The following is a 13,144-nucleotide window of genomic DNA, read 5'->3' on the forward strand; positions in this document are numbered from 1 at the left end:
GGTGTGGCAAAATAATTACACTGTAAAAAGGCCTGTAAACACCTTCATCGTTTTTTTTTAATGGGCATCACATGGCAAAAAAGTTGCGAAAAAGTCTTTGTTGAACTGCTTCAGCAAATCTGTGGTTGCCCCTGTGCAATCTCTTCTCAGTATTTACAGAGCGCTGATAATATCGGTTTATTCTACCTTCTCTCCGCTCTGTTAACAACATTCATAAATCCCAGGTATCTCATTACTCCGAGCCATTAACATTCAAGTCATTCACTTTTAAAGAAAACAAACATTCTCCGATCTTGGGGACAATGCGCGAGGATGACTCAACGGGCTTCACTCACAAACACATGTTTCCTACAAGTAAAGCTGGCTTCCTAGAAAAACAGAGCCGTTTCTAGGATACGTAAATATGCGAAATGACAAAATACACCGTGTAAACACTGGGCCACTCGGTGTAAAACAAGCCGCTCCACAGTCAACGTCAATGAAGGCCATAATGCAAACATGAATATGAAGTATTTCAGGGGAGGAGAAAATGGGGCAGCTGTGGTTTATAGCCAAATTAGATACTACATAAACAACAGCGCCATAGATGCAGTGCATCATCCGGCTTTTTTAGGTTTGGTTTTGTATTAAGCGAGTTGCATGTAAGGTAGACAATAACTACTGAAATGTGATCCAACAGCCAGGTGTAAGGAGAGAAAGGAGGAAAAAAGGACACAGGGATGATAAATCCATAAATTAATGCTAGACATCTGTTCGGCAATATGAAAGATTAGAGCAACAAATGTACTACAGCTGAGCCTTGAGCTCTTGTTAAGAAAAAACAACAGGAAGCGTTTACAAAAAAAAATCTGTCAGCAATCCTTCGATAATCTTTTGACTTCCAAAGCGAATCAATCAAAAGTGAAAAAAAATCAGTTTTGCAGTACTAACAGCAAAGTGGTTTTGAAGCGGAGAAAGTATTTTATTAAACCACTTTGGCAACCAAGTTTGAAAAGTGATCTGTGCAAGCTTTTTCTCCTCTCCTCGATTTAATTGATGAAACCTGAATCTACGAGCAATAGCTGCTTCAGCACTTGAGCATGGAGTTCACACAACCCTGAACCTCTGTCCTCGTCAACTATATTAGACATGCAAACTGGCTTCACCTGCCGCCCACCCCCACCCCATTCTTACAACAGCCCTGTGCCAGAGCTGTTCGGTCTCTCTATATGCAAATGATGGGGGAAACAGAACAAGGCTATTTTTCTTGAGATGCAAAGAGAGCACGTGACAAGGAAGATCATTCTGCCCATGGCTGAAGATAATTGGCTGCTTGTTTCTTCTAGAATTTGAATAGAAATTCATATTTGATTAAACACCCTATTTTGCAAATATTGATGTTGTTGTTCAGGTCTCAACTGAGCAGGTGCACAAGTATACTATCATAATAGAAACCCTCAGAAGCTCCACCTAAGACGGTTTGTTTAGTTTTCTTTTGTAAGATTTCAATGAATTATGATTATTCTGCCAAACTTCAAAAATTATTATTTCATAATTTTTTGTTTAATAAAATGTATTTATTAATAGTAATATTTTTCATTTTCTTGTTTTAACTTTAGAACTTTATTTTTACTTTTAATTTTACATCTTATCAATCATCAGGCAGACAATTGGCAAAAGGTAAAAGATATGAAAAATATGGGAATTAAAAGAAAAGCAACTCTCTCCAAACACCTGTTCACACACACACACACAAAACACTGCAGGCAACAACTTGGTACAAACTACCTTCACCTACAGCAAGCTAGGTTATGGACATAAGAAATAAGCATTGTTGTTTTCTTTGCTAACACATTATGTAAATTAATCAGGAATAAAAGGGAATCATTATTTTAATAATAAAGCACCCTGATGGGAATATTCTGTCCTGGATTGATACCCGTTGTTGCCTTAACTTGACATTGAATAAAAACAAATCCTCTTAAACTAGGCACTCTTCCACCGAGAGATCTTTTACCATGACAAATATTTTACCACAACTTTCTAAGGCCTCTAAGCAAAAGATCCCACTTGTCCTTTTACTTCCCGCCTTTGAAATATGATTTGCTTTGAGCATTTAAGTACAAAGTATTGCATGCGCTGTGATGAAAGAGGAGGTTTTATTGTGCGTCTCCCTGTGATAGTGTGAGAACAGAGAAGATGGGAGGTATCTTAACCACGGCGGGGCCTTTTTAGCATTTCTCCGTATAGCGCACACTTAAAAGCGTCCAATGGCCAAGTTCTTTTTAATCTTCGGACTACTAGAGGAAACAGGTTTTCAAATCTAACAATTATAATAGAGATTCATGAAAATTAGTTTTTTCGTCTTGTCTGGCATTCAAATAGAATAAAACATTTGCACTCTCACAAGAAATGGCAAAAAATGTATAAGTTGTTGTGCATGCATGTGAGTATTTATATATCTAAATTAATAAAAACATCAAGTACATCTCTTTTGTAAAAGGATATTGTACTTCCTGAATATGGAGAGATATCAGACATGTCCTGAAGGTCTCCGCACTCTGACTTGATGAGGGACAAAGACAAGCCTTCGTTGCCCGGGTGTGTTGGCGAGATAGAACGATGGTGACTGAGGTGGTTGGACGACATCTTGGTCCGTAGGCTGGTGGTCTCTCTGGACAGATCCAGAGACTCAGGAGAACATCTGTCCTTTCCTGGGTAATGCCCTGTTGGGGCACCTAAGGGGCTATGGAAAGGGTAGCCCATTAGAGGAAGAGGGAAAGGATGGCGGAAGGAGGGGGGACTAAAGCCCATTGTGGAAGATAAAGGAGAGGGGTGCAGTGAGTGATGGTGGTGACCCCCAGGTGTGGGCAGAGATCCAGTCTGATCTGAGGAGCTCTTTCTCACCACTAAAGGCAGGGCCTCTGTTTGGTCATTTGAATTAGGCACCTGCATACCGGCAAAAGTGTCCAGGGGATTAGGAATGATGACATCACCAAAGCATTGCAAGCGCTGGTTGGCAGTATGGAAGTTTGGGTTTTCTCCATTGACTGCGTAGCGGTCAGGGGGCATCTGCAGGGGTGGGAAAACCTGAGGAACCGGGCGTGGAGGCTTTACGAAAACCTTCACCACTGTGTCCACCACCTGGGACATTGCTGTGTTTAGCTCTTGCTTTAGCGTCTCGGCTAACTGTTTACCCTCTGCGTGCATGGTGGTTGGTCCCTGGCTCTTTCCTCGCGACCCGTCGCGTTTGGTCTTGTCGCCGTCCACCATGTTCTGCTCGCGAATGAGTGCGCGTGCTCGATGCAAGAAGTGCCCTGGATCCATGTCAGATATCTCGTTATCGGAGCGGTCTGGGACAGAGTCATGAGCACGATTGTCCATTCCATCAGAACGCATGCTGTCTTCGGACATGTTTCCATCTTCATCATTCTCCGAGTCAGTGCTGTCGTAAATCTGATAGAACTTCTCCTGCAGTTGCCGAAGCTGCTTCTGCATGTCCTCCAGCTGCAGTTTCAGCTGTCGGCGTTCCTCGTGCTTCTGCTCTTTGCGGGCCGAGACCAGTTGCTGGAAACTCTGCTGCTGCTGCTGGGGCAGCTTCTGCTTGCGCTTGTTCTCCCGGTAGTTCTCACGAGGACTAGGGGGCTGGGGCACCCCCTCTCGCTCGTTATCGCCGGCACGGAGCGTGACGCTAGGCGAGTGGCTCATCCCGCGGATGATGTTCTCCACTCGGGCTCGTTTGGCCCTGAGATGCTCATCCGTTAGCCTCTCCATTTCAAACTGGGTCATGGAGGGCCTGCTGAACGGCGAAAGGCACTCCTGAGGGCTGCCCCGCGAGGAATTGCTGCAAGCATCCTCCTGCTGGATCTCTGAACCGGTGCTTGACAGGCCACTCCCCTGGAAAATAGTCTCACTGCCACCGTTTTTGGTCAAATTATTTTTTAGAAGCTGAGAGATGATGGTCGCCCCCGGAAAGGGCATCATAGAGTCTTCGTAGGAGTTTGCCCTCTTCAGTAGCTTACGAAGCACGTTGGACTTCTCGCCGTCTGCGTGTTGCACCACTGAACACTCGACATCCTGGTCGGAACCGTGGGGATTCATGGCACTAAAAAATGTTGCTTTTTCTTGGGTAAAAACCACAGATGTTGACCCAACAGTCCTCTTCACTCCTATGTCAACTCTTCTTCTCTTGGTTTGTCTGCTTAAGAGGGCTGTGCTGTCATGGTCAGGCATCACTGGAACTGTTATTGTGCCATCTTTGAAAGCCTGTCAGCTGGGCACAGCCCGAGAACCCTGGGAACCTATCCAAAGAAAAAGGACCAATGAATAATTTTCTTTATACATCTCCAAGTTTTTTGCACCCAATCCTGAATACAATTTGAAATAAACAAATGCCTTAGAGAACACACAGTGTACTAAATAATTACACAGTATGTAGATAGAGTATGCTAACCAAAAATTTAAGACATAAATATTACATATAAAGGACAAAAACATCATTAAAAAATGTAAATAATCTGTGAAACGGAACATAAAAAACTTAAGTCATACTTGAGTCTATGAACAGATGCATGCATGCAAAAAGGCACACTTATAAAAACAGTCATCTTAATCCTCTGTAAAAACAGTAAAAATCATACAGCTATGTTTAGCTAGAATTGCCATATTGTGTTCACACAGACAACTTGCAGTCTTTGTTCACTTTGGCAACTTAGTAGGTAACCATTTCCATCAGCATCTTAATATTTGCAAATTAATAAATCACCCATTACATGCTTTAATCGATATAAATCATAACACAACAGCAATAAAACACTCTGGGTTGCCCAAATATTTGTTCATGCTGGGTCAAATGAATTCGAGGTTAAACCTTTTTTGTGGATAATACGGAGTGTGTATTAAATGCACGGACTATAAAAGTAATTTACTTATTTAATATAAATGTTATTATCATAAGAAATAAAATATCAGTTATATTAAAAACAATTAAGAAAAGAAAATACACGTTGTTCAGAATGAATGTAGCGGAGTAAATCTCGGGCTAAGCATAACTTCCATTTGGCTAAATTGAAAGAACGCAAATAATCTCACAAAACAAATGCGATCAATGATATAAAAAAGAAAAAAAAACGAATGTATTGTTATAATGTATTTACATTTGCAAACACAATGAGCAGTAAGGCCATATCAAATTTTACTACATTTGTTAAAAATATATATTAAACACATCATGGCATAGTAGCTAACACTGCAATGTTAAAAAAAACGTACAGATTAACAAAGATAGAAGTTAACATTTAAAATATAATATATGAGAAGTTGTTGTTTTCTCTGTCTCTTATTAAACAAGTCAACACAACAATTACAAAAAACCTGTTCATTTGAGATGCCTTTGACCTTATACAGCCAATGCGTCTGTGCGCGCCTCTGCTTTCCTAAAATGTAAACCCATGTTCAGCCTAACCCCAAAAGTTGCCACGGAAAGAAAAGAACACTGTTAAGAGCCCTTCAGTTATAAATATATCTGACCAGAAGATTGGGAAAATGTAGATTAAATAGGCAAGAATATCTAGGTGGTGACCAGCAAGTTACAGTTGGAAAAGCGCATTTATCACAGGAACCGAGTAATGCAAAGAACCTCAAACGTAAATTATTTTTAGTACTACACGTGCGTGAAAACTTTGACCGTATCCTAAACACACTCCGCAGCACTATACGCTAGCAGTTATTTCCTAAACATAAGATTTTACTGTAAGCGCATACCCTTCTGCGGGAGCAACGCTTTGATGTACCCGGCTTTAGCATCATAAAACGATGATGATGAAGTAACGCGTCAGACTGAACTGTCGGGTGAAAGTAAAGGCTCAGTAAAAGTCTATGGTGAAACTCAGCGAGCGAATCTGCCCAAATGGCATGGATATGTATTATTGGCTTAAAACTACAGACGATTAGCGAAAAGCAAATTAACATAGTAAAGATCCCAAAAAATGTAAACCGTCATAAACCTGAAAAGAAATGCATCTTACGGAAGAATTACGCCAAGTTCAGAACACTGCGTAAATGTTTTACGTTGCGTCCCCAACAAGCAATATTACAAAAGCGCACTTATACTACATTGTCCATCGACTTGGGAAAAACCCAGAGATCCAATTCCTCCAGAATGATACGAATTTATGGTGAAGTTCACCTTAATATCTGCTTGACAATACATACCGTGCGGCACGAAACATAAAGCGAAACAGCGCATCACATCAAAAGTCATCCGTAGTCAACAAAACTCAGCGAGAGCGCATATGGAGCTACGTGAGGACAAGGTTACTTACTCTGAAGATGACAGCGAATGGAGCTTCTTCTCAAAAGTGCAACGGAGAGAATAGAGAGGGTTGTTCGCCCCGTGATGAATATTGTAATTTCTCAGGACAAGCGAGAGCGGAGAGAGCGAGACAGAGAAAGAGCTCTTGTGCGCCGCTCCTCTCTGTAGATGAAAACTGTGTGTCTCAGCGCACGCGGCCAGGAGGAGGCTGAGAGCGCGCGCTCGCACCAACAAGATTCACTTTAAGACGCGGCTGAAGGAAGCAGGAAGACGGCGCGTCATAATCGTTGTGATGTAACGTTCGCACCTACCAATAAGAGCACTCCGCTGGATTTAGAGGAATACAAAACAAGTGAAGTAACGCGCGGCGTGGTTGAAGACTCCGCTCAGGCAAAAAAGAACGATACGGAAACCTTTCGTGGCATCAGAAAAGATGTTGGATGTCTGTAAGGATACGCACTTTTTAAACGATATGTGTTCTCTGTGTGGATTTTGTTCATTACAGTTATTCTGTTTATCATGTACAAAAGCACTTAGGCTTAACTGTCATCTGATATTGTTGTTTGTGCTGATTGAAATGTATACACTCCTTGTCTGTCAAGCAGCTCAGCATGATGCGTTTAAAATATAACTCGTACCCAAGTGCACCGTTTTAAAACTCAGTGGTGTTTTCTACGAACTTTTGCACTTTTAGATTTTTTTCTAGAAAATGAAATTTAAGAAATTCTAATGAATTGTCCTATTATTTAGACCTACTTGATCATTTTGTTTTCATTATGTATTCCAATTAACGCGCACAGTTTACTTGAAAACCATGTTTAAAAATAAGAGACAACTCACAACAATAATAAAATGCGGTATGCATGGGGCCGGAGAAATGACACCAGCCTCGACCTCCTGAGTGCCTGCAAATAAGTTCTTGAAAATAGTTTCGCCTGCCAAGGTTGTTGTCGGGTTATAGGGCTTCTTTATACTTAAGACCTTGCTCTTGCTTTTAGATCCCTCCTCCTACGAAACGCGACAACGCAGACAACAGTTGATGAAGAAATGAAGCTTTGGCATGTTCTACTTTGACTTATTTGAATACGGTTGAAAAGACTTCTGTATTATTTCTACAGAGACAAACTGGAAAATGATCTCAAAACGCGAAGGTTTATTTGCTGTTAAATTATAGCACAATGTTAGTTATAAATGCACGTTTATATTAACTAACAATATAAATATATGTATAATCTTGCCCAAAGTAGTATAATAAGAACTGTCCATGCCGTGAATTTCTTTAGGTTTGATAACTTTTAAAAGTGTTCGGATTATTTATTGCTTTAAAGCACATGTGAACGTTATTAATTCACTAATTTTTCATAGATTTAAACTCAAATAAAATAGTTATAAAAGAAAGAAAAACAAACCTTAGTTATTTGGACACATTTTTAGAATGCCATTAGCCAATCAAATGCTGAATTCTCAGTGTCCTATCAGGTGCCTCACAGGTAAGCAGATTTCTCAAAGCCTTAACCTACTTTTCTATAGTCGCTCTGTCTTGTTGTTTGTTGCAATTCAAAATTCATGCACTTTATATTACTCATTTTGCTGTTACGTTTTACTCCCTTTGCGTTTTTGCCTCTGGTGTTCTTGCGGCAAACACAAAGGTATTCGAGTCTGCAGGTTCGTCATTAATGATTGAAATACCTTTATTTAATTAGAAAAATTTAACATTTTATATAAAACACCAAGCAGTTGATGTGATACCAGGCGTTTGTCCTTCAGAAAATCCGGCAACTGCAAAATCCTCTAAAGCACATTTCAGTGGTTTCATTCCAAAGCATGTTTGGACTGTGAAAGCGCAAATGAAAGCAGCGCATCTGTTTGACCTATTAATGACATTATTAAATGTAACGGTGTTGATAAAACGTATTTATCAAATTTGCGGTAGAAAAGCTATTTAATGCAAATAAATAAAAAATAATACTTTGTAGACCACAAATATTTCTTATTTCTTATTAATAATGTTATTATAATTTTTGTTTTAAAATTATCGCTATTAATTAGTATTATCGATTATTCTATATTTCATTTTTCAACGAGGTTTCATTTCAAGTAAAACATTTATCCCATGAGATTATTAACTGAGTGCGTGTATTTTCTCCTTGTATTACGACAAACTTCCTCTCTTAACACCATGCGCAAGCTTTGGCTGAATTATACTTTTTTATATTAAACCAAGAAACAAACTTTCTTCAAGTTTAGAATAGGATTCAGTCTCGCAGCAACAGCCCTTTTCTTTTCCTTAAACACGGACAAAAGGAAAGGCGTGTTGTTCAGTCAGTTTCCATGTCGCAAGCGAATGTTATTGTGGGTGAATAAATGACTGGGAAGGCAGGATTTTTGTTGCAATTAATTTCTTTTCCAAAACAGGTGTTCCAACTTATTTTGTTGCGTGAGCATCTTTCCCCAAAGGCACGCTCGGAGTGCGAGCTTCGTGGAAAAATACACGACAACATCACAGCGACAGTGTTTGGAGAAGGAAAACGCCTCTTAGGTGTAGAGGAAACCTGTTAATTAACACTGCCACCTCTGATCTCTTGTTCACCTTTCTGCTGGACACTCGGATTCATTAAATGTCTTAGACTCGCACGTGTTTCGGGGAGGGACGCCCTCAAATGTAATATCGGATATCATATTGAATATGAAGTGTCTTTAATTCATTTTATGCGACAATTCAGTATGTGTCGGGGTCTATTGTTTCATTTACAGCTGAAGGGTGAAAAAGAAAGGCAATACATTCCGTAAAAACGATACTTTATCTCAGGAACACACTGATTTCTATAGACGCCGATTTGAAACGTCCTTACCTGATCTCCCAGTCTATTATTTATTCAAAATACAACGATCATGAACATAAAAACAATATGAATATTATCGGCTCTAGTTAATAATTGAATAATATATCAGGGCTGATTTTTGTGCGATTGGACAGGTACACGACTTAAATTCCTTTAGTATTGCAACCTTACTTTGTGCCACTGAGCATTCGATTGTATTATCATTGCACTGTTACATTTCTCTGTACTGTATTAAGCTGTCTAGTTATTTGAACAGACCCTGAAATGTCTGAGTAATTTAAGGAAAACATAAGTGTTAAGTTTCATTTTTTATATTTATGTAAATATGAAATTTAGGCTAAATTTATAAAGTAGCCTACATAAAATATTTTTGTGGTGTTTAACTTAAAGTTAAAACAATGTAAAAACACTGACTTATTACAAACCTATTTGCACTGTTTTTAAGAGTTCAGACTGACCTTTTTATGGCAGCATGGGTCTTCTGTGGCTACTGTTGTCTAAAGGTCATCTACCGTAAAGACAGCTGACACAGAGGTGCTTTTCTATTCTACGTAATGTGGTTGGCTCAGGATAAGTTTGGGATGTGCCGTTTGGCTCAGGATAAGTTTGGGATGTGCAGTTTCCAAGACGTGTCTGTCATCCATAGCAAGCTGCTGCAGTTTGCATAACTGACTGAGCGAGGCTTTGTATAACTTTAATCCATCCCGCGGTCAAAGCATACATTTATTCAAAGGACCAAAGTTGATGGCCCAAATAAATTAGCAATTCAGATGCAATATCAACAAACAAGGCCAAAAAAAGAAATCAACCAGGCTTCGTATGTCACTTCTGTGGATTACAGATGTCCTGGGGGCTGACGGCAAAGAGGGGATCAGGGAGACAGACTGCCAACAGATAAACAGTATCTAATGTGGACACTGATGTTGACCTGCTACCTGACCCCTAACCTTAACCTCGGCAGGAGAAACTGTCCTCGTAAATGTAGAAAAAAGTCCTTCTATTGTCACATGTGTGTACATTCCCATTGAATGTTGTTTACCCAAAGTCTGTGCTGATATGGCAGGCAAATTGGTTTCTTTGTCTCTAGTTGTAAAGCGCCACATTATTGTAATATTAGTCCTGCTCCGTAATATTCCATCACGTCTCCGAGCAGAACAGATAATATCCTCCACCTTGCTAATCACGCAAAAATTGAAAGGCCATATGAGGCTAAAAGAATAGAAAGGGGAGAGATGTAATAAGACTAGATTAGGGGTGGAAGCACACAAGAATAGATATAAAAAGGGGAATATTACTGCACTGTAGATGCTGTTGTGCACAAATTCAGTCAGCTTCCAGGGGCCATCAAGATTCAGGGAGTAGCTATTATTCTACACATTAGCGCGGGCTAGCTAAAAGCTCTTATGCTTGAAGGGGTCTTGGAGGTCTTCAGGAAAAAGGATGTGCCACTAAGAGTGGGCAGTGTTTAAGAGACCCCCGGTACTCCGCGAAAATGGGAGGCTCTCGATGTGACAATGTGACATGCAGGATTCATTTACAAGACTGCTGGAGCACAGAATCTGTGGTGTTGGGACTTGGAAACGGTTTTCCGACACGTAACCATTACCATGATCCGTCCTTTAGTTGTACTGAAAAATAAGGAAAACAAAAAATGGTCTGATGAGAAGATTCAAGGTAACTAAATATAATGAACTAAATATAATGGCTCTATAACATCTCAGGGGTTCAAAGTGTGGCCAGTTGGCAAGATAACTGAGATATCAACTCTAATGCAGACAAAGTACAGAATCAGCAGGGCTCTTATGGGACTGATGCACACCAGTCTGTGCAATCAGATACTAGCATAATTCCGCACATTTAAACCTACTGTTTACTAAAACCGTCTTTGGTAAACATTAACAATCAATGATGTTTCGTGCCATGGAGCCAAGCCATAATGCAAACACATCCTAAGTTAAACCGTAACTTTCTACAGCATTAACTCCAAATTTGGCCAGGTTAAAATAAATGAGATTAATACAGTAAACAGTAATCTACTTGAAAAGAATTAAATTTTAGATTTATTTGATCCATAAATATACACCATCTAAACTTGTGCTGTGTGTGTAATTTAGTTTTTCTGAGAAGCTTAAAAAAATTCAAAATCCACGTTCAACCATATCTGAATTGTTCTGTTTCTGTCCGTCTCAAGGCACACAAAACAATTTAGCAAGACTCATGAAAATTATTCATTTATGCAACCTCCAAAAACAATCCAACGTTTTAACCGCTTGCTTATTCCGCATCGCATTTATTCGTTTCTCCGCTGCGATTTCACCGAATTCACTGCAGAGGTCTTAAACTTAACACATAATTACACAATCGTGAGCCCTGCCTGTGATAAGCTTTTGAATGAATGAGTAGCCGCTGAGACTAAATTGCTCTCGCTCTCCCGCTCCCTCCTGATGTGTCTGGCCGTTAGGTCAGGGTTTGAGGCGAGTTGGCAGTGCAGAGAGGACCAGGCCTGGCCCCGTGCCTCAGTGCCTGCGGGACCCTACCCGGACCCGCATGGCCCCTCTGGCCTCCAGAATGAATAGGGGTCTTCAGACATCAGTGCACTGAACTGAAGCAGCCTTAACAGCAAACAATGCTATCTGCCTCCTCTACACTCCAGCTCTTTTGCAACTTCACTGAACGCATCCAGTTTGTCAGGGGGCTTATGTTTGTTTTTTTACTTTACATGTTTCCCACTCTGTGACGAAAAAAATTCGGGGAAAGCTGGAAATGGCCCTAAAATGCGCCGAGGGGAGAGGACCTTTTGAAAGGGTTGTTGCATCATGGCGTTAGCCTTGATGAAATTGTCAGCTCATGCATGCGCTTGTGAATAAAATGAAAATAAACACGTTGGTGCTATTTAATGGAATGTTTTAAAGAGCAAATTTGCAATGGTAAAATATGGAGACGTACACAACAAATGACATCTTGCTAACAGTATAATCTCTTTTTTACCTTGAACTGTATAGAAAATTGCATAAAAGAAAGATTTTGCTTCTATATTTGATAAGAGATCCACAGGATCTGTTGCTAATTGGATTTTATTTTAATCCTGACTGAAAGAAAGTTATTTCTATAAATAGTCCCCTTAAAAATAAAAAAATATATATTCATAACAATATTTAAGAATTGAGGGGAATATGAAGAGTATTAGGTGAAATAATTGCATTAGGAATCCCAGGAGCATCATTTACCACAATGGTGATCTTACAATACAATTCTGCATGATGATGTATTCACATTTAAATTATATTATTCATATTTGTAGTTCAATGGTAAAAAATAAAAAGATAGTAAATATGAATAACCATGAAACAACAGACAATTAGTGATCATCTATTTTTTTCAAATTGCTGAACACATAAATCATTACCGGGGCAGTCTTTAGGATTTTTTCCCATAAAAACCAGGCTAAGGGATTAATACAGACGTAGAAAAACTAGGCCAGTCGTGGGCTCTACAGCAGCGCACTTAATGAAAATCAATTAGGATTATCCTTATTCTTCCCTCTATGAAATCACAATACACGTTGTGTCTTTCTTCCAATAAGCATGTATGGAAAAGCCCCAGGCTGTTTAGACTGTAACAAGGATATTCCTCCGATGCGTAATATAGCAGAAATATGTAAATAATGACTAATAAGTATTATGCTCACTCTACCTGAACGAAATCTGTCTTGAAGGAAGCCACGTTACCTTAACGTACCGCACATGGTTAAAGTCTGATTATGTTAATGCAAGCACTAATAATATTTGTGAGAGAAATAATACACTGGTGAAATGTACTCAAGAGGTAATCTCTTTGATTGGGGGCGGGGGCGCATCAGGTAGGCCTGTAAGCAACAATGTGTATTTGTTTGCAGGAATGCCTTAAATGAGAATCGTGGCCCTTAGAATGCTCAGAATAGTAGAAAGGAAGATTATTATTGTTCTTGGAGTTGAACAATGATGAACCTGTATAAATAAGATGAAAGAGA

The 13,144-nt window shown here is 39.6% G+C and overlaps 1 protein-coding gene across 4 annotated transcripts in view; it reads right to left on the minus strand.

Annotated features, from left to right (window-relative positions):
* Nucleotides 1-7,433, minus strand: part of prox1a (prospero homeobox 1a) — a 32,793-nt gene extending 25,360 nt beyond the window's left edge. The window contains exons 1-2 of one of the 4 annotated variants that reach the window (XM_056767432.1): nucleotides 7,133-7,433; nucleotides 2,486-4,280 (exon numbers count right to left, since the gene is read on the minus strand). In XM_056767432.1, the coding sequence (XP_056623410.1) occupies nucleotides 2,486-4,212 (1,727 nt within the window). In that variant the 5' untranslated portion in view covers nucleotides 4,213-4,280; nucleotides 7,133-7,433. Of the gene's footprint in view, nucleotides 1-2,485; nucleotides 4,281-6,192; nucleotides 7,092-7,132 lie in introns of those variants that run through there. The other 3 variants (XM_056767431.1, XM_056767433.1, XM_056767434.1) reach the window with 3 other exon arrangements.
* Nucleotides 7,434-13,144: the final 5,711 nt, after the last annotated feature.

The sequence above is a fragment of the Triplophysa dalaica genome, chromosome 15 (genome assembly GCF_015846415.1).
Source record: "Triplophysa dalaica isolate WHDGS20190420 chromosome 15, ASM1584641v1, whole genome shotgun sequence".
Taxonomy (NCBI): Eukaryota; Metazoa; Chordata; class Actinopteri; order Cypriniformes; family Nemacheilidae; genus Triplophysa; species Triplophysa dalaica.